We start from the raw sequence: 23,032 nt of genomic DNA, 5'->3' as shown, positions 1-23,032 counted from the left end.
TTAATACAGATATATAACACACACATATATATATATATATATATATATATATATATATATATATATATATATATATGTATATTACTATAAACATCTTTTTAGAATTGTGTAATTTTTATTTTTACTTTTATTAATTTTTTTATTTAATTTATAATTTATTTTATTTCAGCTTTTACTTGTACGCAAAACAAAAGTGTGCACATCACTGGCAAATTGCTCAAAGTGGGTGCTCGGACAAAAATAACTAAAAAAAGTTGTCACACAACAGCTCCAAAAATATATAAATTTTTTGACATTCTCACACAGTGATGCATAGTGCACACAGGCGCTTCATCAGGTGTATAGTATATAGGGCTGCACGATTTTGGAAAAAACTCACATTGCGATTTTTTTTTTTCCCCCTGCAATTATTGTGATACGAAAAAAAAATCAGATGACTTCAATAGCTCGATTTGGAAAAAAATTATCAGTGATTGGGGTGATTTTGTTGGCGAGTAAATCAGCATAGGAAATGAACAAATTACATTCATAGATAAATAACAGAACAAAGATACAAATGAAATAAGCAGTGCTTTATATTTTTCAGGCAAGTATTCAGTATTCAGTATTCAGTATTCATCTAACAGTATTCAGGTACAGAAATTGAATAATCAAATGTAAATAACACTGCATAGGTTTTCACTATAAATTAAATCTAATAAATCTGTGTTAAAGCTACAAAAGTGAGTTTTCTTTGTGTTTTGTTGTTTGATTAACGTTCATGACACAGAAAGCAACAGGAACGTTAAACTACTGTGAACCAATATACTGTTACACATCCGTTTACCTTCACCTAAGCCATAAGCAACTGTGTTTACAAGGATACTTGCAGAGCACAGTATTTCAGGCACAAATAGACGCAGAAGTGAATGGAATTCGATGTTCACGTGCATCTACGTGGCTCTCACGGTGTCTACACCGGACGCGAGCGGCGCGGCACGACAAAATACTATGAACCCATTTTAATCAGTGATGCTGTGTGACTGACTACACTGGATGCGGCGCGACACGACAAATCCCAGACAGTAAACTGATGCATCGTTTATGACGTACTGACACAAAGCTCAAATGATATGCAACGGTCACTGTGTCGCATCCGGTGTAGACAGATTTTGGGGCCATTCACATGTCGCGCCTAAAAACGTGTGGAAAACGCCAGCCACGCCACACTCTCCTTCTTTCCGAAGCGCTCGGGAGCTTGCGCTTTCGTGGCGTTTGCCGTTGCTAAGCGTCCATGACCTGCGCTCTCCACGACGACACGGAAGTTTTAACAAGGGATAAACGGATTTCCAGCACTGAAAATAGTGTGCAGTAGCTCTGCTACTAAATGTATTTAAAATGAGTTTCTCTGTACGGCTGTTGCGTTTGGTGTAAACGCGGTGTCTGTGTGTGAGCAAAGAAAACGATTAGTATAAATATAACGATCAGTGTACTAAACATCGCACATCCTGCGATGTGACTATCGCGGATGCGCACATCGCAATATCGATGCTGAAACGATATATCGTGCAGCCCTAGTATGTGCGCGTGATCCCTCGCCACTAGTGTCCTTGCTTTTAAAAACACACTCAAGCTTTATGTGTCACTGCTGGGAATCTGGCATACCAGATCTGATGCTGCAGCTCTGCGTATGTGGGCAGGTGTGTCAAGGTGCAAATGTGCAACGCATGTCATGCAACTCGCACTGAAGGTCACAAGTGTGTGTCTGGAGACATTAGTGATACTACAGTCTGAGTCAATGTCCTGTTGTAGCAAATGTGTAATGCATGCATTACAAAAATAAAAACTGGAATGCCCAATCATGCTATTGGATGATAATGTGCTCTTGGGACAGGATATGGTTTAATGTATCAGTGATTCAGCAAACCATTGTGTGCTTGTCGGAGGGAGAGAAACGAAGAGAAAAGTATGTGTCTCATTCATTTTGGTCACTGTTCATTTGAGGGACATTGCTGTAGGTCCATGTGTGTCAGTATGACGCAACTTGCTCACCCTGTGCGTCATTCTGTGTGCTTGACACCAGAGAGAATGAGAGGACATGATTGAGTCCAATGGAAAAGAGAGAGGGGGGGACCCCCTTTGCACTCTCTGGGCTCATTTCAGCGTTGTAACCATAACAACAGAGTTTTAATGGAGGGAGAAAGAGCAAGAGGTACCTGCAAACATTTAATCACAACAGCTTCTATACCTATAAACAAAAAAATAAATAATTTTTAGACAAACAGAAATGGGAATGTTATCTGTCACTGAATTGAGAGTAGACGGTGTCAAACAACTTAAAAAAATTAAAATAAATAAAGGCATTAAAGGGGTCATATGACGTTGCTAAAAAGAACATTTTGTGTATTTGGTGTAATGCAATGTGTTTATGCTGTTTAAGGTTAAAAAAACAAATTATTTTCCATATAATGTACATTATTGTTTCTCCTCTGTCCCGCCTTTCTGAAACGCGTCGATTTTTACAAAGCTCATCATTCTAAAAAAGCGAGGTGTGCTCTGATTGGCCAGCTATCCAGTGCGTTGTGATTGGCCGAATGCCTCAAGAGTGTGATGGAAATGTTACGCCCCTTAGCATACTGTGATGCCATCTCCCAGCAAGACGAGACAAAACCAATAAAGCCCATTACAAATGAGGCATTTGTTGCGTCCAGTGGGGACATAATTACTGATTATAATGACTCGTACTGTCTTTTTACGTGTTGCGTTGCGTATCACGCTGCGTAAACATAAAACCATGTCTGCATTTGTGATCGGAGAAACGACAAACAACAAGCCCTACTCTACACTGCCCAAAACTCGCGTTTGAATCATCAGTGGCAAATTATTTAAATATAAAAAACGTACTTGCAGACTGTGAGTCAGAAGCGCCAGACTGTCCTTGCAAAGTTGGAACTGCCCAACTTTATAGAAACAACCTTTGTGCCACAGACGCAGTGTAGGCTACTGGTTCAGGAAACCGTCCTCATCCTGCATAAAATGCGCAGCACACATTTGAATATTTGGGTTGAACTGTTCTGGAACAGTGATGTAAATACAACTTAACCACTGATTTCTAGTTGTGTCCTCTTTTGGAAGGTCAAACAAAGTAGTTTCGCTTTCACAACGAAACACACAGCGACTCCACAACATGGCAGCGGCGGCAACAGCGAGAATTAAAGTTACGCCTTCTTTTTTTGCGAGAATATTTGGGTGGCGTTATGCAAATCTTCCCACATCATGACGTAGACATGTGGGGGCGTGTTAGAACAAGCCGTTTTAGGTAGACGTGGTTGACTCTTAACTTTTATAAAGAATATCTCTTTGGATTTGAGACTTTAGTCTTTGCAACTTTACAGATCTTCTTTATGCACCAAGAACTTGTAACACTCAAAAAGAGAAAGGAAAAATTGAAATCGCATCATATGACCCCTTTAATGATGTACGTTGTAGGGATGGGTCACAAGGGTTGATTATTATTGTTATTTTTATATAAACTCTCATGGGAAAATTAACTCTTAATTCATTCTCTTTAAAGCAGAACTTCTTTGGACGTCTTTGTCCTGCCACGTGCTTGTAAAGACCAGTGGTTTTGGGACACCACAAATGTTACATTTCATTATTCTATTATTTCTATATCTCAAAATTCATGTGCATATTGTATTTACGATTAATCACATAAGGCATTAAATTGACCATGCTAGATTAAGTAAATTGTTAATTTGTTCAGCAAATTAATTTATTATTGTGGCCTGTACTGGTTTAATATTTTATAGCTTCTCTTTAGTTTTTTAATGTCATTTCTTTGGTAATACAAAACATATTTCATACCAGTAAAGCTTTAAATTGAATTGAGTGAGATAGTGGGGGTGGGATTTGAGCAGTGTCCTTGGGCTCATCACTGTGTCCTAATATGGTGTCATCAGAAACCACACTGGATGCACACTCTCTATTTCTCCCATCCTCTTCTACTTGTCTCTTCATTCTCCGCCCATCTCTGAGAAAGCAAGAGAAATGGAAACAGAATTATCAGCAGAACAGCAAGGACACAGTTCACAGAAGACATGCGGAAAGAGAGCTGGAGACAGGAAGTCCGAAAGAAGAAAGAACGGGGCTAATGGACGAGTGGAAAAATCTGAGACCCATTCATAAAGAGAAAACCAAAGATATGCAAACAGGAAACTGTGTGAAAACATCTGGCCTAGAGCCGACGAGCATCTTTCCATTCAGCTCGGAACATAATGTGATCAGGTTTTGAACCCCAAAACGATGGCACCCCCCCCAAAAATAACTGAAAGGTCATTTAATGCTTCACACACTGTTGATTTTGTCACTTTATCATCTCTTGCATCTTTTGTTCCTCTCTGCTCCCCTTCCCTCTGTTTTTGTCTGCACTACGGAGGTTGGCAGAACGAGTGGAAACATTGTGGTTAGACAGGAGAGGAAGAGAGAGAGTGGGAGTAAGTTACTACTGTCTTTCAGAGAAAGAGACGCATTGAGAGTATGGGACAGGTTGTCCTCGCATTGCGCTAATTAGCTTGTTAAATTTCCACTGGGTATTTTTGTCAGCCAAAAGATATGTTTTGGGATAAACCCAGGCACTCTAGATGCGTAAAGTTGTCTCTTCTGGAGTTCAGTAGGGGCATGTGACCCAGCAGGGCATAGACCACAGTTGCTTGGGTCAAAGGTCATGTGACAGGAAGTGAATGCAGGGCAAGCTTCCTGCAGTCGGTTAACAGTACAGACCTCACTATTAAGATGCTCTGAAGTATTGCAGGAAAATTGTAAGGTAATCTCTAACATTTCAAAGGGTGCTTCCTAGGGCAAACTATTGGTCATACTTAAGACTTAGGGATTGGAACAAACCCCTAACCCTTAAGTATTAAACCTTTTTGGCAGTCGGACTTGCTAGAAAATCCTGTAGATTTGCGTAGGAGGAGGAACCTGAGCCATATCTAAGGACCAGAATATCTCAGAGTCTGGACTAGTTGGATAAAATGGAAAATTACTTTGACCTGGTAAGTCTCATTTTCAGGAGGGTCCCTGTTCTTTCTTCCTTCATTTCTGCAATGAATGGAGTAATACGAAGCGATTGACTCTGGAGACTTTGGATGCTTTGGAGACTTTGGATGCTCATGAGGAATGTCACAGTCGGTCCATGTGAAGAGGCAGTCCCTCAATCTCTTTTACCCGACCTGCCGTGGGCATCCTGCCCTGACAAGACTAGGCTTATCTTTGGTCTTCCGTGGAAAAGCACACTAAAAACGAAGAGAGCGTGACAGTGAAACAGTGGTTGATAGCAGCTTAGAAGGGAGATAAGTGCACTTGCAGTAAAAAAAAAAAAAAAAGAAAAAGAGAATCGCCACTACCTGCGTCATTGAACTTGCGACACGAGACACTAGACCCGCTAGATTAAATCAGGACAGTCAGCGAGGATCGAACGCAACTTTTTTTGAACGAACGCAGTAGTTTCGAATGAGCACACCTTTTTTTAAACAACAAAATAATGGCTGTTTCGTGGTCTGTTAAGGGAGTACAGATGTTCCTCTCATTGATAGCCGAGGAGCGGATCCAGCGAGAGCATGATTGAACGACGTGGAAAGAAAAAGGTTTTCAGGAGGTCGCTCAGCACAGCAGTAGAGGCGGCGCAACTATAACAACATGTCTATAATCCTGCCCACTCTAAAGCGATACTAAACTGCAGTGGCAACACAAACCGAGCCGAGCCGTACCATGCAGTGGAAAAGCACCAATATAGGCCTTACCTAGCTCTGACAGATGTGATGACAAAACCCTTGCTAGCCTTCACATTTATTCCCAAAAGCCTCAGTTTATTCCTTCTTGACCTGTTGTCTAGGTCTTTGCTTTTTGATTGCCCTTCTATTTGAGTTTTATGAATACCCACCTGTTCCTTCCAGTAAGGTCAGGACTTTGCTAATCAAGACTTGATTGCTCTCAGCCTCTTGCTGTGTGATTTTTAGAGATTGTTGCCGAGTTGCAACATTTGTTATTGGCTCCTTATTTTTTATAGTGGCAACATCTGCCTGCAAGCTACAAACTTCACTTCTGCTTCAATTGTGGTTCAGATGCCAGTTTTGTGGTTACTCTGTCAATCTGTACATGTCCACATTGAGTTTATCAGCTCCATTTGTATGCAAATCAGTTGAGCTAGCCAGTTTGGTGATGGAAACGTCACCTTTTAGAGAACCCTGGAAACAATCTCTTGTGTGCAACAGCAGGTTAGTTGCTAGTGAAGGGTTTGGTACTGTGAATGTTCTTGTGGTGCCATCAGCCAGTCCGTGATGGCAAGATGGCGAGGACATGGACTAGCCAAGCAACTGCCATTGAGATGAATAAGAATATTAACAGTTAGCTTCCTCCAGGTATGATCAATCTCCTTGTTTTGGCTACTGTACCTGTAAGACTTCTTTATAAAAGTGACTTCTGTGTAGTGTTAATTTTGTCAGCCGTTTTTAATTTAGTCTTAGTCTTAGTATTAGACCTGGTGTCAGATGCTATCCTTGATATCTGGCAACCGCACACATGAAAGCTCATGTAGTAGAGGTGTGTACAGCAATCCACAATTATATTTTGTCTGCTCTTTTTTTTTTTTTTTTCGACAAAAATTAAAATAAATTTTGGTATAGTGTTATTTTTAAAATGCATTTTAGTCTCGTCTTTTTTCGTCAACGATATTGCATGTCAATATAGTCACAGTTATAGTTTATTGACCCTATTATTGTTACGATACAAAATCCCAAGCTGAACTTTGTGCTGAGGCATGCTGAGTGGATGCTTCACTATTAATGGTGATCGATAAAGTCCATCAAGAGATCATTCACTCTCGCTATCTCGCTTACATGCAGATGGTCTTTCCTCCTCTGATCAATGACCACATGCTTTTTATCAGATCTTCTGTATTAATATTTAAAGTCTTGTCTTTTTCTTCACCAGTTGTTGTTCATTGTGTGCGCTGCAGTGCACAACTGCTAATGAGCCAATGCTTTCATTTATCTTTTAGAGTAATGCGAGGAATCAAGGCTCCAGTTATGCTTGGTATGACACTCACACTTGCTTTGTATGTGGTCTTATGATACTTACGTCAGTTGTGATGCTGCTTCACAAGGTTCCCAACTGAACCCACAATAAACCCAGAACAGTTTCTATTGTCAATGACTAAACCAATAGATACTGCTAGAGAGGAAATGGCATCAGAGGCAAAGAACCTGCCTTTAGTTCCGCTTATTTTCCCCTTTGAATTCCACTGGTGTTAGTCAGTATTTCTTGTAGAAAAATTTGTACCAAGTTTTCACCCTCTCACTGACCCTTAGAATTAAATGTGCTCTCTATGCTACTGTATCTTTATGATTTCTATATGTAAATGACTTGTGTTATGATAAAAGCTCTTTGTGTCCTAGCTAAACAAATGTACATAAAGCAATGGATATGAACATGTTCATGTTCCATAAGTCACAGGACAGTTTTCACAAGACTTTTGTAGGATAAACTATAGATGCACCTTCTTGAATGTTTGCATGAGTCCGTTTCTTTGTGGGTCTGTGTGCTAATGTGCTTCAATGGAAATTCTAGTCCGGGGAACCTCACGGTTAAATCCCAGGCTGGGATTCCCAGCTATGTTGAATTATTTTATAGCAGTGCACTGGAAGACGGCTGTGCCTCCAGGGTTGTGTGTACTGCAAGAATATCCCCTGATCCCAGCTTGCTTTCAGTTCCCATGTTTGAGAGGTCAAAGGACTATTTATGACTTCCTTGAGTCCAGATCTCTTGGGAGGAGCGGGTCCACATTAGGACTGTGTGATATGTACAAAAAAAAAAAACCTATCGCGATTTCTTGATCAATTTTGTGATTCCGATTTTAATCACGATTTTGACACATGCAGACATGCTTTACAGTCATAAATGCATTCAGTGTGAATTTGAAACATATTTCCAAAAGAAAACCAATTAGAGCTTTATCAAGAAGCTGTAACGTGTCTCTAAAACAGACATAAGGCAAAATAATCACTAAGTAAAGGTGTAACAAAATGTCTCTAGAATAGACGTATGGCAGGAAGAAAAAAATCCCGTGTCCAGGGATTTTTTTTGCCATGCATTGGTCATAGAGCTCTTTGTGGCGTTGCCTCAGATGTTGAACTAGATTTGTTGTGCCAAGTTCACAGAACTCCGTCTGCAGTGTGTATACAGTATGTGTATGTGGTGCAGAAGCAGCACGGACTCATTTTGCTTTCGCACAGGACGCGTTTGCAATCCGCTCCTGATCCGCGGCTGTGTACCACAAACACGACATTTATCCATTATTTTGATTTCAAATCCAAACGTTGTTTCTGAAAATGCTTTTTCAGCATTGTTATTCTCTTTTATCACAGTACAGTAATACAATCTTTCATAGACATATTCACGTTTAAACTCAATAAATATACATTTGTTTAACTACCACCACGAGTGCCATCTATTATTGCGTTGTTTATCTAAAAGTGCACTTTTAAATCTAGCCATGTGTTGACTGTGAAACAGTAGACTTTAATTATATGCATTTATGGTGTAATTACTAAATTTCCGTGTCAATCCATGTAAATTTTTACCGCGAATAATGCGCTGTGCATACAGCACAGCAGAAATGGACTCCATGCGGAAACGATCGCAGCATGACTGCGTGCTATAAAGCGATTTAGAAATCGTGCATGCTCAAATCGCGATTTTATGACTATTTCGATTATTCGCACAGCCCTAGTCCACATGGCCATCCAGCTCATACAGGTTCTGACCCAGAAGCTTATTAGCTCTGTTCTGGATTATGGCTCAGGTCTTTATTAATCTGCGTCTCTAAGCACAAAGAGGCTAAAAGGGATGTTTGTGAATGGCTCATTGATGTGGCTTCTGCAGCCCGATTGTGTTTGGACGGCTGTCAATTTTATATGTACCGATCTGTGTGTACTTTGGCTCCAAGCTTGTTCAGAAACGGCCTTGTGTTAGTGGCTCATTGTGGCTGATCATGAAACAGTGGCTGAATATCAGTTTGCAAGCTTGCGATATGCACTGAAAGTATGTGCTGGTGATGGGAAAGTACATCATTTTGAGAGGGAAAATCGCCACATCCTGAAGTTGCATCTTAATACCACAGACTCTGTCATGCACTGTTAAAATTTGCACATCAGACACTTTTTATTATTCGACCAGTTTAATGTGTAAATAATAAGCCATTTGTAGGTTGACTTGTGAAGAGTATAAATGAAACATCAGAAAACTGGTCTTATTGTTTTATGTGATTCTTACTTATTTTCAAAAAATGACGGTAATATACAATTTAAATATAAAAATAAATGTAACAAATATTGCACATGGGTAGAATGACATTTTTAATTCAATTTTAAATATGAATATTTACTAATAATAGATGTTTTTGTTGTCTTGTTATCATTATAGAAATAATAATAGTACTAATATTATAATATTATATAAATATAAGAGAAACAATAATAATGTTTCTCTTTTAGTACTACTACTACTAATATTAATATAATAAAAAATAATAATATATTAATAAAAATAGTAATATATTTTGTAAAATATTTTATAAATTATAAAATAAAATGTACAATTTTACTAGATGTTTCTCTTATTATTTAATAAAATGTATTGTTGTTAATAATACTAATAACATAAAACATAAAATAATTGTACTGAATGTTTCTCATCTATTTTTATTCAATGATAATAATAATAATAATTAAACCTTTAATATTTTGTAATAATAATAATAAAATGTAAAATATATAATACATATTTAAAATAAAAATAAATATTGTTTCTCTAATAATAATAATAATAATAATGCTGTTATCAACATTGACATTTGCTTGTTGCAACATTTGCTACATTTAATATTTATAATATATTCACTTAATTTCTTTATTTTTTATTTTTTGGCTGGCAGTATGTGACTAGCATTTAAATTGCACAATAATGGTTATCACAATTATATGAACATTTTAAATAACTGCGTAGAGCAGGGGTCTTCAACTAAAATTGCTTGAGGTCCAGTAATGAACCCTCTTCATCAGCCGAGGTCCGGACAATTATATAGAAAAACATAAATTGACTGGTTTTGCCAGACCAGGATATTTGCAGGATATTTAAGCTCAAACTTAGTAATTTTATTTGTGCATGTCTTAAAAAGTCTTATGACTGTAAAAAGCATGATTTACAGTTCAGATACAGGTTTTCACAAAAAACAAAAAGTTTTATAAAACTATAAACTTCACATTTCAGCCTTAAAACGTCTGAACGTAGCAACAGTATCAACCCGTGACGCTCTACTGAGCTGACTTTGATGTGCTTGATAGAAATTTTATTTTATTAGAAAACAGTGTTTGGCATTTATTTATTTCATTATGTCAAAAGGCTTCATGGTTCGGATTGGGACCGAAGTCTGCCTGTTGGCGACCCCTGGCGTAGACTATTGCATGGTTGTGCTGCTGTGTGTACAGTATGTGTGTGAGAAACAGCAGAGCTGATCTTTTGAGGGTTTGTTAGGCTGCTCGCTCACAAATCAGGTGAGTTATGACCGAGAGTACAGACCTGTTTATTCTCTGCCGCGTCTTTCATGTCTCCCAGAAGCTGCTCGAGGAACTCGCCTGAGCTTTTGAGAAAGTGTTCCTGCAGGCTACACAAAGTAGTTTATGTACAAATATGCACAAGCATTTCCCCGCAGCGGTGTTAGCGCTGACACTTAGTCTGTGTGTGTTTTCGAAGATTATATATAAGCGTAACGTGGTTAGCTCGTGAGCCGTATGTTTGAACAGGCTGATAATTGCTTTCTGTTTGTTTTCTCCTGTATTGGTACAACAGAGCCTCTCCATTGTGCACTCGAGAGTGTGTGTTGGTACAACAGAAGCGCTCATCCTCGTGCTTAGTATTGTTTAATGTAAACACCAGCGCTGAAACAAACCTGCTCAGGTGCTTTTAAGCACTCGTTGTGTAGTATCAGTGCTGGATCAGATGTTGTTTGCCCTCACAGGGAGAGAAGATTTGCGGAAACGAGATCATCCAATTACAGTTCATTTTACAGTTATAAATCATTAATCTTGTAGCCTGAAGCCTCGTACACACTGGGACGATTATCGCGCTCGCTTATCGCCAACGTTTTTCAACGCGTCTTTTGTGTTCATACCCAAGCGATTTTCGCTTGCGATGAGCCGAGTGAACGTGCAAATTCACTCCCTGACATTTGATTAGATGGCGCTTAAAGGTCCCCTGAAATGCTTAGAAACACGCAGAGTTACTCTGTTGACGTAATTTCAACTGAAACAGGAAGACAGGGCGGGACATATCAAGCAGCCCCGCCCCTTTTTAAAATAGCCAATAGCGTTCGTTTATATCACAGTTTGGGTTAGAGCCGTTCAGAGCCGTTGAGCTCTGTAAAGCCGCATTTGACAGGATATACCAGCCACAATCTCATCCATATTGCTATAAAATATAGCATTCTGTGTAGAATTCAAATTGCTCCTATACATTTTGTGATCCGCTCCGTGTTATCGTGTCTCTGGACCGGAGCAGAGTGTGTGTGTGTGGTGCGGTGGTTAGCGTGACAGCAAAAATGAGCATTTATCGGCCGATACCGATATGGTGGCCGATATATCGTGCATCCCTAGTTTGTAGTGTGATCAACGTTTGCTTAAGTAGTAGACATATTAGGGAAGTAACGCATAACATTTTAATTATATTTTGTTAAAATGAACGAAATGACTCGAAAAAAGATTTGTTCATTTTGCTGAACGAGACTCAAAGGATCTTCTTGGTCTACTTACTTCCTCTTCGTCGTTAGGTATCAATGTGTGCTCGGCAAGACCGTTTTGTGCTTGAGCGCCACCAAGTCGTGTTTTACTGTAACTTCAGCAGCTCCAGGCACGTGAACAAATGCGCCAATCTCATTGGTCGGCCAGTTTTTAACGTGGCGCGGCAAACCAAAAAAAACGAGCCCGAGTCGGTTTTTAAAAAATGGCGATTTTACGCCTCCCGTTTTGCGCTTCGGTGTGCACACTCACATTGGCGCCCTTTTAGTCACGAGGCGTTAAACGTCGGCGATAATCGCGCGCGATATTCGTCCCGGTGTGAACAAGTCTTAAAGCTGTATGCTTTATGCCGACCAATTGCTATTCACTAGTTACATATTATAATGACAATTTTTTTTAACCTGAACCTTCAAACCATGCAAGTCAATTCTTATACATCCTAATGATTGTTACTATTTTATAATGAACTAATACTTTTATTTAGCAAATATGCATTGAACTTATCAAAAGTGATATTTATAATATCATATAAGATTTCTAATTCAAATAAATGCTTTTTGAAACTTTATATTCATCAAAGAGTCCTGAATAAAAAAATGTTTCACAGTTTCCACAAAAAGATTAAGCAGCCACAACTGTTCAATGTTGATAAGAAAGCATATTAAAATGATATTTGAATGATCATGTGACATTGAAGACTGGCGTAATGATGCTGAAAATTCAGCTTTGCGTCACAGGAATAAGTTACATTTTAAAATAATCTTACAATAGAAAACAAAGGGTAATAATATTTCACAATATTACTATTTTATTGTATTTTTGATCAAAGAAATGTAGCCTTAATGAGCAACCTGGTTTTCAAAAACATTACAAATCTTCCCAACCCCAAACCTTTGAACAATAATCTACCAAGTACCGCATGTTCCGGATTTTTAATCTATTTTTACCATAAAGAAAAAAATGTAAAAAAATATATATGTCTGTTAAAGTTTAACTTTCAAAAAATCTTGATGTTTCTTTTTCATTTTGCTTTCTAAAGGACTGATCAGATTATTATTTGTTTTCCCCACAGCTATAGTTTTTAACGTAAAAAACAAACAAATATGTGCTATAGATTTGTGGGAAAACTTTCTAAGGACTGCTGGGAAATATGTAGATGAAAGACTTAAGGGATTTTCATACATTTGTACATGTGTCTTCTGTTTGTAGGTTTAAAGACGTATCTGATCTCGGGATGGAAGATGGGCTCGCAGTGTGGCTGTTCCCAGCTCAGTTTGGGCCGAGACTTCAGCGAGATGTTGAGTCCATCCTCAAACACACACACTCCAGATCTCTCACACTGCACCGTCGCTGAACCTCTCTCGCACGGCAAGGTACAGCCCTCTATACACACACACACACACACACATAAATGCGGTGTTTCAATTACACAAGTGATAGTGAATGATATTAGTAGTAGTGATGATAATGATAATGATAATGACATAGTCATTTCAAAACTTTCTTCAGGTAATTTCTTTTTTTAATTTAGCTATTCTTTTTCTTTCTGTTATTTGCCTCTTTCTCTCCGCAGCCTATGTGTGCATCCTGTATCATCTCCGTAGATGTTGTTGACGATCCTGTAGCAGATGAAGCAACTCGAAATGGCTGCCAGGATGAACACAGAGACAACAGCAGCAGCAAGGTACAAAATAAAACCAACAATGAATGAAGACCAACAAAAAAGCCTCAGTAATTGCACAATGGAAGCACACACCCAAGAACCCAAAACTATTTCAGCTGGTGTTCATCAGCAGACACTGAAATGCCAGTCATTAGTGGCTGTTTATATAAATATAGTATGCAAGATTGATGTAATTAGTAGGAGAATTACACTTCAGCTAAGAGTTTTCATATACCTTTAGTCCTAAATAAACATTAGGAGATGGCAGATTTGATACGACTTTACCAAAACACTGCTCTTTTCCATACTAAATGTTGAAGTTCAATCAATTAGTCAACCTTAAAAATGATTACTTGGCGAGTGGTTCTTTTTGATGATTCAGAAACCTACAGCACGACTAATGCAGTCCAGTTCATGAACAAGTGAATCTTTTGAACCATTTTTTGTTTAGTGAATGAATGAATTAAAAAAATTAACAGTGTGGCCATTGTAGTCAGATTCCCAAATAAATGACTCTTTTAAGCTAGTTCTTTTTAGTGATCTGCATTAGAACAGATTCTGGAACAAATGAGTCTTTTGAATCAGTTCTTTTTAGTGAATCATAAACATACAGTGCGGACAGTGTAGTCTGATTCCCAGACAAATGACACTTTTGAGTGCATTAGAACTGATTCCCGAATGAATGATTCTTTTGAACTGGTTATTTTTAGTAAATCTAAATTATACAGTGTGGCCAGCATAGTCTGATTCCCATGCAAATGACTCTTTTTGAACTCGTTCATTTTGGTGATCGGCGTTATAACTTATTTCTGGACGAATGGCTGTTTTGAACTGCTCAAGTCAAATTCCTTGTGTGTGTAAACATACTTGGTAATAAAGCTCTTCTGATTCTGATTCTTTTTGTGAAATCAAAAACCTAAACCTACATCACAACAAGTGTGGTCCAATTCCTAAACGAACTAAGTCTTTTAGTGATCTGCGTTGGAACCACTTCCTTTTATTTATTTTATTTTATTTATTTTGAAGAATGAGAACACTACAGCACAACCAGTCCTGTACGATTCCTGAACAAATGAATCTTTTGAACTGATCCAGTGTCTGAATCCTAAACGAATGACTCTTTTGAGATAATTATTTTTCTTTTGCACAGTTTCCTGCAGGCTGTAGCCCTAAAACCCTGAACGGGCTGTTGAGTCCTCTGTGTGAGGAGCGGGTGCGAGTCAGCCAGTCGTCTCTGTGCGACAAACTCCAGGAGAAGAACAGGAGCTGGGTGGGAAGTCTGGCTGCAGAAGGAGGCAGCGCCAGCGGCATGGACCACTCAGCCATCCTCCCGCTGCGCTCCAAGAACTTTAGGGAAAAAAGCGACGTGCACTTTGTGGAAGTGATAAAAGAAGACAGGTGAGTAAGAGAAGATTAGTTTGAATAGTAGTTTTGTAATTCAGTCATTCATTTTCACCTTGTTTTCTCCATAATGTCTTTGTTTCAGTCTGATGAAGGATTACTTCTTCAAGCCACCCATTAACAAGCTGAGCTTGAACTTCCTTGAAAAATCTCTGGAGTCAGCTTATCGCACCAGCTACCATGCAGAGGTACATACCTGGGTTATAGTTAACTAAAATTAATACAAAAAAAAAAATATATATATATATATATATATATATATATATAAACTTTTCTTTTTTTTCAGCTAATTCCCAAGGCCACATTTCTCAATTTCTCATTTTTATTTTGTTTAACTTAATGCTTAAAAACTAAACCTGAAATAAAAATGAATCAAATCTGTACAGACGTATATTAAAAAAAACTACAAAAACAATGATAAAATACAACAACACAAAACATTAACTAAAAATTAAAGCTGAAATTATAAACATAAAAACTACTTAAAATATATATTAAAAATTATTTCAACATTTCTCATTTTCGTTTGATTTAACTTGATGTACTAAAAAACCCCATAAAACTGAAATAAAAATGATTCAAAACTATATAGACATATTTAAAAAAAAAAAACACACAAGAAAACCTATGAAATATGACAAAACACAACAAAATTACAAAAATGTTAGCTAAAAGTGAAAATATAAAAAATAAAAACTAATTCAAAACATGAATAAAAAATGCCAGGAATAAAATGGAAATTAATTATTAAAAAATCATACAATGTTATTTTCTGGATTTTTTTTTTGATTCGGTCTCTCACAGTTGAGGTGTACCTACGATGAAAATTACAGATCTCTCCATTCTTTGTAAGTGGGAAAACTTGAAAAATCGGCAGTGTATCAAATACTTATTTGCCCCACTGTATTTTAAAAAGCCAAAAAAATGACTAACTCAAATAAAATTACTAAAACGTTAACTAAAATTAAAAAGAAAACTGAAAAGTATAAAAATAAATACAAAAAAATATTTTATTTCAGCTAGTTGCAAAGGCAACATTTCTCATTTCAACAATGTACTAAAAAAAATAAAATAAACTAAAACAAATAAAAACTATACAGACATTAAAAAAATATGAAATTAAATACTAAAAGGTTAACCAAATTAAAATAAAAACTGAAAACATTAAAAAAAAACATTCAAAATATGAATAAACTATAATGTATATCTATGTTATGTAACTATAATATGTGAACCTGGACCACAAAACCAGTCATAAGGGTAATTTTTTTTTTTTTTAGTACCAAATATTAAGTTCTATTTTTCTATTGTATCAAATACTTATTTCATGCAATAAAATGGAAATTAATTATTAAAAAATCATACAATGTTATTTTCTGGATTTTTTTTTTGATTCGGTCTCTCACAGTTGAGGTGTACCTACGATGAAAATTACAGATCTCTCCATTCTTTGTAAGTGGGAAAACTTGAAAAATCGGCAGTGTATCAAATACTTATTTGCCCCACTGTATTTTAAAAAGCCAAAAAAATGACTAACTCAAATAAAATTACTAAAACGTTAACTAAAATTAAAAAGAAAACTGAAAAGTATAAAAATAAATACAAAAAAATATTTTATTTCAGCTAGTTGCAAAGGCAACATTTCTCATTTCAACAATGTACTAAAAATAAATAAACTAAAACAAATAAAAACTATACAGACATTAAAAAAATATGAAATTAAATACTAAAAGGTTAACCAAATTAAAATAAAAACTGAAAACATAAAAAAAAAACATTCAAAATATGAATAAACTATAATGTATATCTATGTTATGTAACTATAATATGTGAACCTGGACCACAAAACCAGTCATAAGGGTAATTTTTTTTTTTTTTTTTGAGATTTGTACATCATCTGAAAGCTGAATAAATTTCCATTTGATGTATGGTTTGTTAGGATAGCACAATATTTGGTCAAGATACAACTATTTGAAAATCTGGAATCTGAGGGTGCAAAAAAATCTAAATACTGAGAAAATCACCTTTAAAATTGTCCAAATGAAGTTCTTAGCAATGCATATTACTAATCAAAAATTAAGTTTTTATATATTTACTGTAGGAAATTTACAAAATATCTTCATGGAACATGATCTTTACTTAATATCCTAATGATTTTTGGCATAAAAGAAAAATCGATAATTTTGACCAATACAATGTATTTTTGGCTATTGCTACAAATATACACAAATGACTTAAGACTGGTTTTGTGGTCCAGGGTCACATATCATCTCAGTGATACTAAAATAATAAAACACACACACACAAACTCCTGCCAAAGAGAGTATGTAGATCTTCAAACAATCATGCATGGACCTCTTCTGGTTATTCACAGAACTGCCGCCTCATCGCATCAGGGTCTAAACCTAAGTATCATCTTCTCTGCGTTTCCTCCAGGTGCTGAATCAGGTGCCGGTGCAGACGTTTGCAAGTCCAGTCTTCAGCTCGCTGCTTGATGTTTTGCTGTCTTGTGCTGTTTTTCTCGCCCTGACCTTTGCTTGCTTCCTGTATCCCCTTGTTACCATGGAGACGCCCCTGGCAACCACACTCTGTCTGGCAATCACAGCTGCTCTGGTGGAACTGGTTTCTCTCGTTTTGTCCATTCGGTGAGTTGGACATTTGTCATTTCCTTCTATATTTAGATTAGTTTTCCCGTCATTTATCTCTCTAAAAGTGATTTTTTTTTAAAAACTGACAAATAATTTATATATAATGATTTAACAGTGAAATTCAAATCTCAAAACAGTATCTATTTTTATTGTTATATCTATTAAAATGTTGTGATGCCCAAATTCTCTTGTAGCATTAAAAAAATTGTGTGTTGAACTGCAATATTGGTTGTCTATCAGGCATAAAATGGAAATAATGTTCAGTTTATCGGTTGGGTTTTTCATATCAGTGCGTGCCTAACTTTAATGATCTCTCCATCTTTCTCCTGCAGTATGGTGTTTTGTCTGGATGATGTACAGAATTGTACCCGGTCTCTGTTGAAGCTGGTGTCTGGCTGGCTCTATATTTACTGTAGGAAATTTACAAAATATCTTCATGGAACATGATCTTTACTTAATATCCTAATGATTTTTGGCATAAAAGAAAAATCGATAATTTTGACCAATACAATGTATTTTTGGCTATTGCTACAAATATACACAAATGACTTAAGACTGGTTTTGTGGTCCAGGGTCACATATCATCTCAGTGATACTAAAATAATCACACACACACACACACAAACTCCTGCCAAAGAGAGTATGTAGATCTTCAAACAATCATGCATGGACCTCTTCTGGTTATTCACAGAACTGCCGCCTCATCGCATCAGGGTCTAAACCTAAGTATCATCTTCTCTGCGTTTCCTCCAGGTGCTGAATCAGGTGCCGGTGCAGACGTTTGCAAGTCCAGTCTTCAGCTCGCTGCTTGATGTTTTGCTGTCTTGTGCTGTTTTTCTCGCCCTGACCTTTGCTTGCTTCCTGTATCCCCTTGTTACCATGGAGATGCCCCTGGCAACCACACTCTGTCTGGCAATCACAGCTGCTCTGGTGGAACTGGTTTCTCTCGTTTTGTCCATTCGGTGAGTTGGACATTTGTCATTTCCTTCTATATTTAGATTAGTTTTCCCGTCATTTATCTCTCTAAAAGTGATTTTTTTAAAAAAAACTGACAAATAATTTATATATAATGATTTAACAGTGAAATTCAAATCTCAAAACAGTATCTATTTTTATTGTTATATCTATTAAAATGTTGTGATGCCCAAATTCTCTTGTAGCATTAAAAAAATTGTGTGTTGAACTGCAATATTGGTTGTCTATCAGGCATAAAATGGAAATAATGTTCAGTTTATCGGTTGGGTTTTTCATATCAGTGCGTGCCTAACTTTAATGATCTCTCCATCTTTCTCCTGCAGTATGGTGTTTTGTCTGGATGATGTACAGAATTGTACCCGGTCTCTGTTGAAGCTGGTGTCTGGCTGGCTCCCGCGTCATGTGATCGGGGCTGTGCTCGTTTCACTTCCTGCTGTGTCCGTCTTCTCCCACCTGGCTTACAGTCTGCAGCTGCCCATCCAGGTGAGCAGGAGAGAAGGAAGGTGACCTCCTCACCAGTCCTTCCTCCTTTTGCTGCTGCTCAAAAGTAGTGGTCGACCGATATATCGCCAAGGCCGATATATTGGCCGATATTTGGCATTTTTCAAATATCGGCATCGGCCGATAAGTTTTTCTGTTTGGCCGATGTGGTCGAGGCGGACTTTTATTTTGACGGTGCTGAGAGCGGCAGCGCCTGAGCACACAATGCTCACATTCTCCCTCTTGTTCGCTGTCGTCGTTCAGTTCTGTCTAATATAGATAAGTCTATCTAATAATCAGATATAACTGTTAAACAAAGGAATTAAAATGTATACAAAAAAGTATTAAAACAATTGCTTCAGTATTATTAGTAATAGAAAGGCAAACATTATAATACTTTCTCGTTTGCCATCAGCATTCAGCAAATACACATTTATATCATTTAAACAAATCTTTGAATGACTAATGAACATTTAATTTCACAAACCTTGCAAACTTAGTCGAATCTAGTTGAGATCTTGTGAAGTGTGCATTCGTGTCCTGCATGATCGCGTGTGCTCTGCGTGACGGTTGGTTCATATGAATTGAATGCTGACAGGAGGAGAGTTCAGCTTCACTGGAGACGCGCGATCGACAAACTTTAAACTCGTGATGTCAAATTATGCTGCGCTTTATGCTTTTGCCCACTGCCATATTCATGTCATTTTCACTGTGTGCTATATGTAAAATGAGTGTTACCTTGACTTTATAAAAAAAAAAATATATATATATATATATATTAATTAAAATAAATACAATTATATTGGCCATCGGCCACCCTGCTTTCCAAGATATCGGCATCGGCTGTCAAAAAACCTATATCGGTCGAACACTACTCGAAGTTATAATACGAAGTGATAATGTTTTCTAAAAGATCATGTGACACTGAAGACTGGAGTAATGATGCTGAAAATTCAGCTTTGCATCAGTTGGTTGGTTTTGTTTTTATTATTTTAGTATCGAGTTGGTACTATCTCTACAAGATATCTTCATCTTCAAGTAAATTTTTGCACAGTTTCTTGAAGCCTGTTAGATCAAAGTGTGTCTTTGAAAGCCTGGTAATTGGAGGAAGAGTTTAAAGCTTCAAAGATGTTACTCTTCAGGATCAAGCCATAATATGACATGCGAAACTGTGCCGAACATCTCAGCAGCCAGTGTTCAGTATGATTTGAGGCTTTTATATTTGTATGTACTTTATGCTGACAAGCTCATTACAAGTCTAAGTACACAGACAGTCCCGCAGCCTCAGTTTGTAAATATGCGTATCTGTGATTGGTTGACTGTTTAAATGTGCTTTTTTCTTTTCTGGATGTGTAGGTGACCATGTTCCTGTGCTGTGCTCTCATTATTGCTATTATCCAGTACTGTAACTTCTGCCAGCTGAGTTTCTGGATGCGCTCAACTCTGGCCACTGTAGCTGGTTTGTCTTTACTCATCCTGCTCTACAGTGCCACCACTAGGCCCAGGTTAGACAGCCTCAACTTTTGTTACCCGTTCAGCCAGCAATGTATCAACAAACTTTACCATTATAAACTTAGTGTATTAATAAAAGGAAATTAAAATTTGCTAAAGATTTACTCGCTCTCAGGCCATCCAATTTGTAGATGAGCTTGTTTCTTCATGGGAACAGATTTGTAGAAATTTAGCATTACATCACTTGCTCACCAATGAATCCTCTGCAGTTGAATGGGTGCCGTCAGTATGAGAGTCCAAACAGTTGATAAAAACATCACAGTAATCCACTCCAGTCCATCAGTTAACATCTTGTGACGAGAAAAGCTGCATGTTTGTAAGAAACAAATCCATCATTTTAAATTCAAACCATTGCTTCTAGCTAAAATAGTCTTCTATCCATAATATTGCTTTCTCCAGTGAAAAAGTTATCATCTGAATCAGGAGAGAAATATGCACAGATCAAGCTCCGTTTACAAGCGAAAATTGTCCAAAATTATGTTTTTGTCAGCCATTTGAACTTATTCTGACGGCACCCATTCACTGCAGAGGTAAGCAAGTGATTGTAAATGGAGTAAATTTCTCCAAATTTCTTCTGATGAAGAAACAAACTTATCTACATCTTGGATGTCCTGAGAGTGAGTCAGTTTTCAGCAAATATTCATTTTTGGGTGAACTATTGCTTAAAATGAAAACATAGTTTTAGAAGATTGTATGGTTTTGTGATTTTTTTTTACTCTCATGGCTGTTCAATGATGGTACATGTCCACCAGTGCTGAAGAAATCCATCCAATACCACCCAAAACAACAGAAGTATGCCTGTAAAAATCATTTAATAAATAATTTAATATTGAAAGCAATCAATTCCACAATCCCCCACGCAAACCTGCCACTCAGCTTCCAGAGTAGAGGTCTGCGCGGACTTTAAAGTGAAGCCCGATCCCGACCCGTACCCGAGATCGTCTGACCCGACCCGAGCGGCACAGTTCAATTTAGAGACCGAACCCGAAATTATATATATTTTTTCCCACGACGAAATAGCCAATTTTAAAAAATGCTGTATTTTACGATTGCATGCAATGGTCAGTAAGCAAATACATGTAAAGAAAAAGAATCATTAAGGCTCGGCCAGTTCACAAGGCAAAAGAAAAAACACTTACCAGTTATGAAATTTTATGAACAATAGGTGCTTCGGTCACATAAATTCTGCCGAGTTTTTGAATGGTTGTATACGACAAGACGATAATTCTTCCATCGTGCAAATTATGGTCATTTTCGTCAGCTAAGGCTCGTTAGCATTGAGCCTGCTTTAAATCAGACACAGATGCAGTGCGGTAAGATTGCATTTATTTGAATTAATTAGGCTAATTATATCATTTATTTCAATTAGAGCGCGCGAGAGAGAGAGAGAGAGATGAAAGTTGCGTGTGTGAACCTGCGTTTGCTCGTCTCTCTCTACAAGCAAAGAGGCTTAGTTCCTTCAAAAACAGCGATTTTTACCCCCTCATTGCAGAGAAATATAACGTTGCGATTCAGTAGCCTGTCGAAGCTATTTTACTAATAAAAGTTTCCTTGGTGTGTTGTCGTGTGCAATAATGTGTGTGCGTGCGTCTATGAAAGCAGCGTAGCCTGCATATAGTTTTAGTTTAGCTATAACCCCGAACCCGAAGCTATTCATTAAACATGAACCCGAACCCAACCCGAAAGTATTTCTGGACCCGTCGGGTAGCAGACCTCTACCATAGAGTCCGGTGGACACGTATGGTCGCTGTAGAGAACTCTGATTTATGATGAAAACCATTTTCTTTTTGCAGCGCCACTGACAGTTTTCCAGCTTCTAGGTGAGTGTTTTATTAACTTATGTCAAGAAAACTATTACTAATGCCAACTCTGATTTGAGCTGACATTTGTAAGATGGTTGAGATTTTACATTTTGTATATTAATGTGTGATGATAAAATATGATGCACTTTTATAAATCATGAAATAAGCAGGAAGTCATTTTATGGACATAATTAATATGACTCTAACTAAAATTAAAAGGGGTCAATTAATCTTAGTTGACATTAAATCAAAATTCACCATATCTATGTTCTATTATAAACTATTTTCTAATTATACACTACCAGACTTTCAAGTTGTCCCAAACGCAACAAACTCACGTAGAAACATGTCTCATTGCTATGAGACATGATAAATTACAACAATATGTGTTCGAAAATCGGCTCAAAATATCAGACATGATTGAAATTCTCCTACTGAATGGTCTCATAGTCTGAACTCTGAAGCTAAAAAATTATAGTCTGTGCCCATCATCACCATGCAATTGTGTGTGTGTGTGTGTGTGTGTGAGAGAGAGAAATCCATCAAGTCCGATTCCTGAAAATCTGCAGACTGGCTTTTAATTTCCGTAACTAGTGCAGTCTCATTCAAACTGCAAATTGAGGCAAAAATCTGTGCAAAGGTTAGGTAGCATATTCCAGGCTTTAATCTCAGGTTAATGCATGCTTAAATGTCAAAATGCCATATGATAAAGAAAAGGTGACA

At 37.2% G+C, this 23,032-nt stretch overlaps 1 protein-coding gene across 1 annotated transcript in view; it reads left to right on the top strand.

Moving 5' to 3' along the window:
• Positions 1 to 23,032, top strand: part of LOC107566051 (adenylate cyclase type 9-like) — a 40,490-nt gene that overhangs the window by 12,932 nt on the left and 4,526 nt on the right. Inside the window, exons 2-9 of the mRNA XM_016251427.1 lie at positions 13,038 to 13,201; positions 13,402 to 13,512; positions 14,642 to 14,889; positions 14,978 to 15,080; positions 17,329 to 17,537; positions 18,839 to 18,998; positions 20,352 to 20,500; positions 22,301 to 22,327. Coding sequence (XP_016106913.1) covers positions 13,038 to 13,201; positions 13,402 to 13,512; positions 14,642 to 14,889; positions 14,978 to 15,080; positions 17,329 to 17,537; positions 18,839 to 18,998; positions 20,352 to 20,500; positions 22,301 to 22,327 — 1,171 coding nt within the window. The remainder of the gene's footprint in view (positions 1 to 13,037; positions 13,202 to 13,401; positions 13,513 to 14,641; positions 14,890 to 14,977; positions 15,081 to 17,328; positions 17,538 to 18,838; positions 18,999 to 20,351; positions 20,501 to 22,300; positions 22,328 to 23,032) is intronic.

The sequence above is a fragment of the Sinocyclocheilus grahami genome, unplaced genomic scaffold (assembly GCF_001515645.1).
Source record: "Sinocyclocheilus grahami isolate Dianchi unplaced genomic scaffold, SAMN03320097.WGS_v1.1 scaffold1042.1, whole genome shotgun sequence".
In the NCBI taxonomy this organism is placed as follows: domain Eukaryota; kingdom Metazoa; phylum Chordata; class Actinopteri; order Cypriniformes; family Cyprinidae; genus Sinocyclocheilus; species Sinocyclocheilus grahami.
The sequence above is the reverse complement of the archived record's forward strand: the minus strand, read 5'-3'. Positions and strand labels throughout refer to the sequence as shown.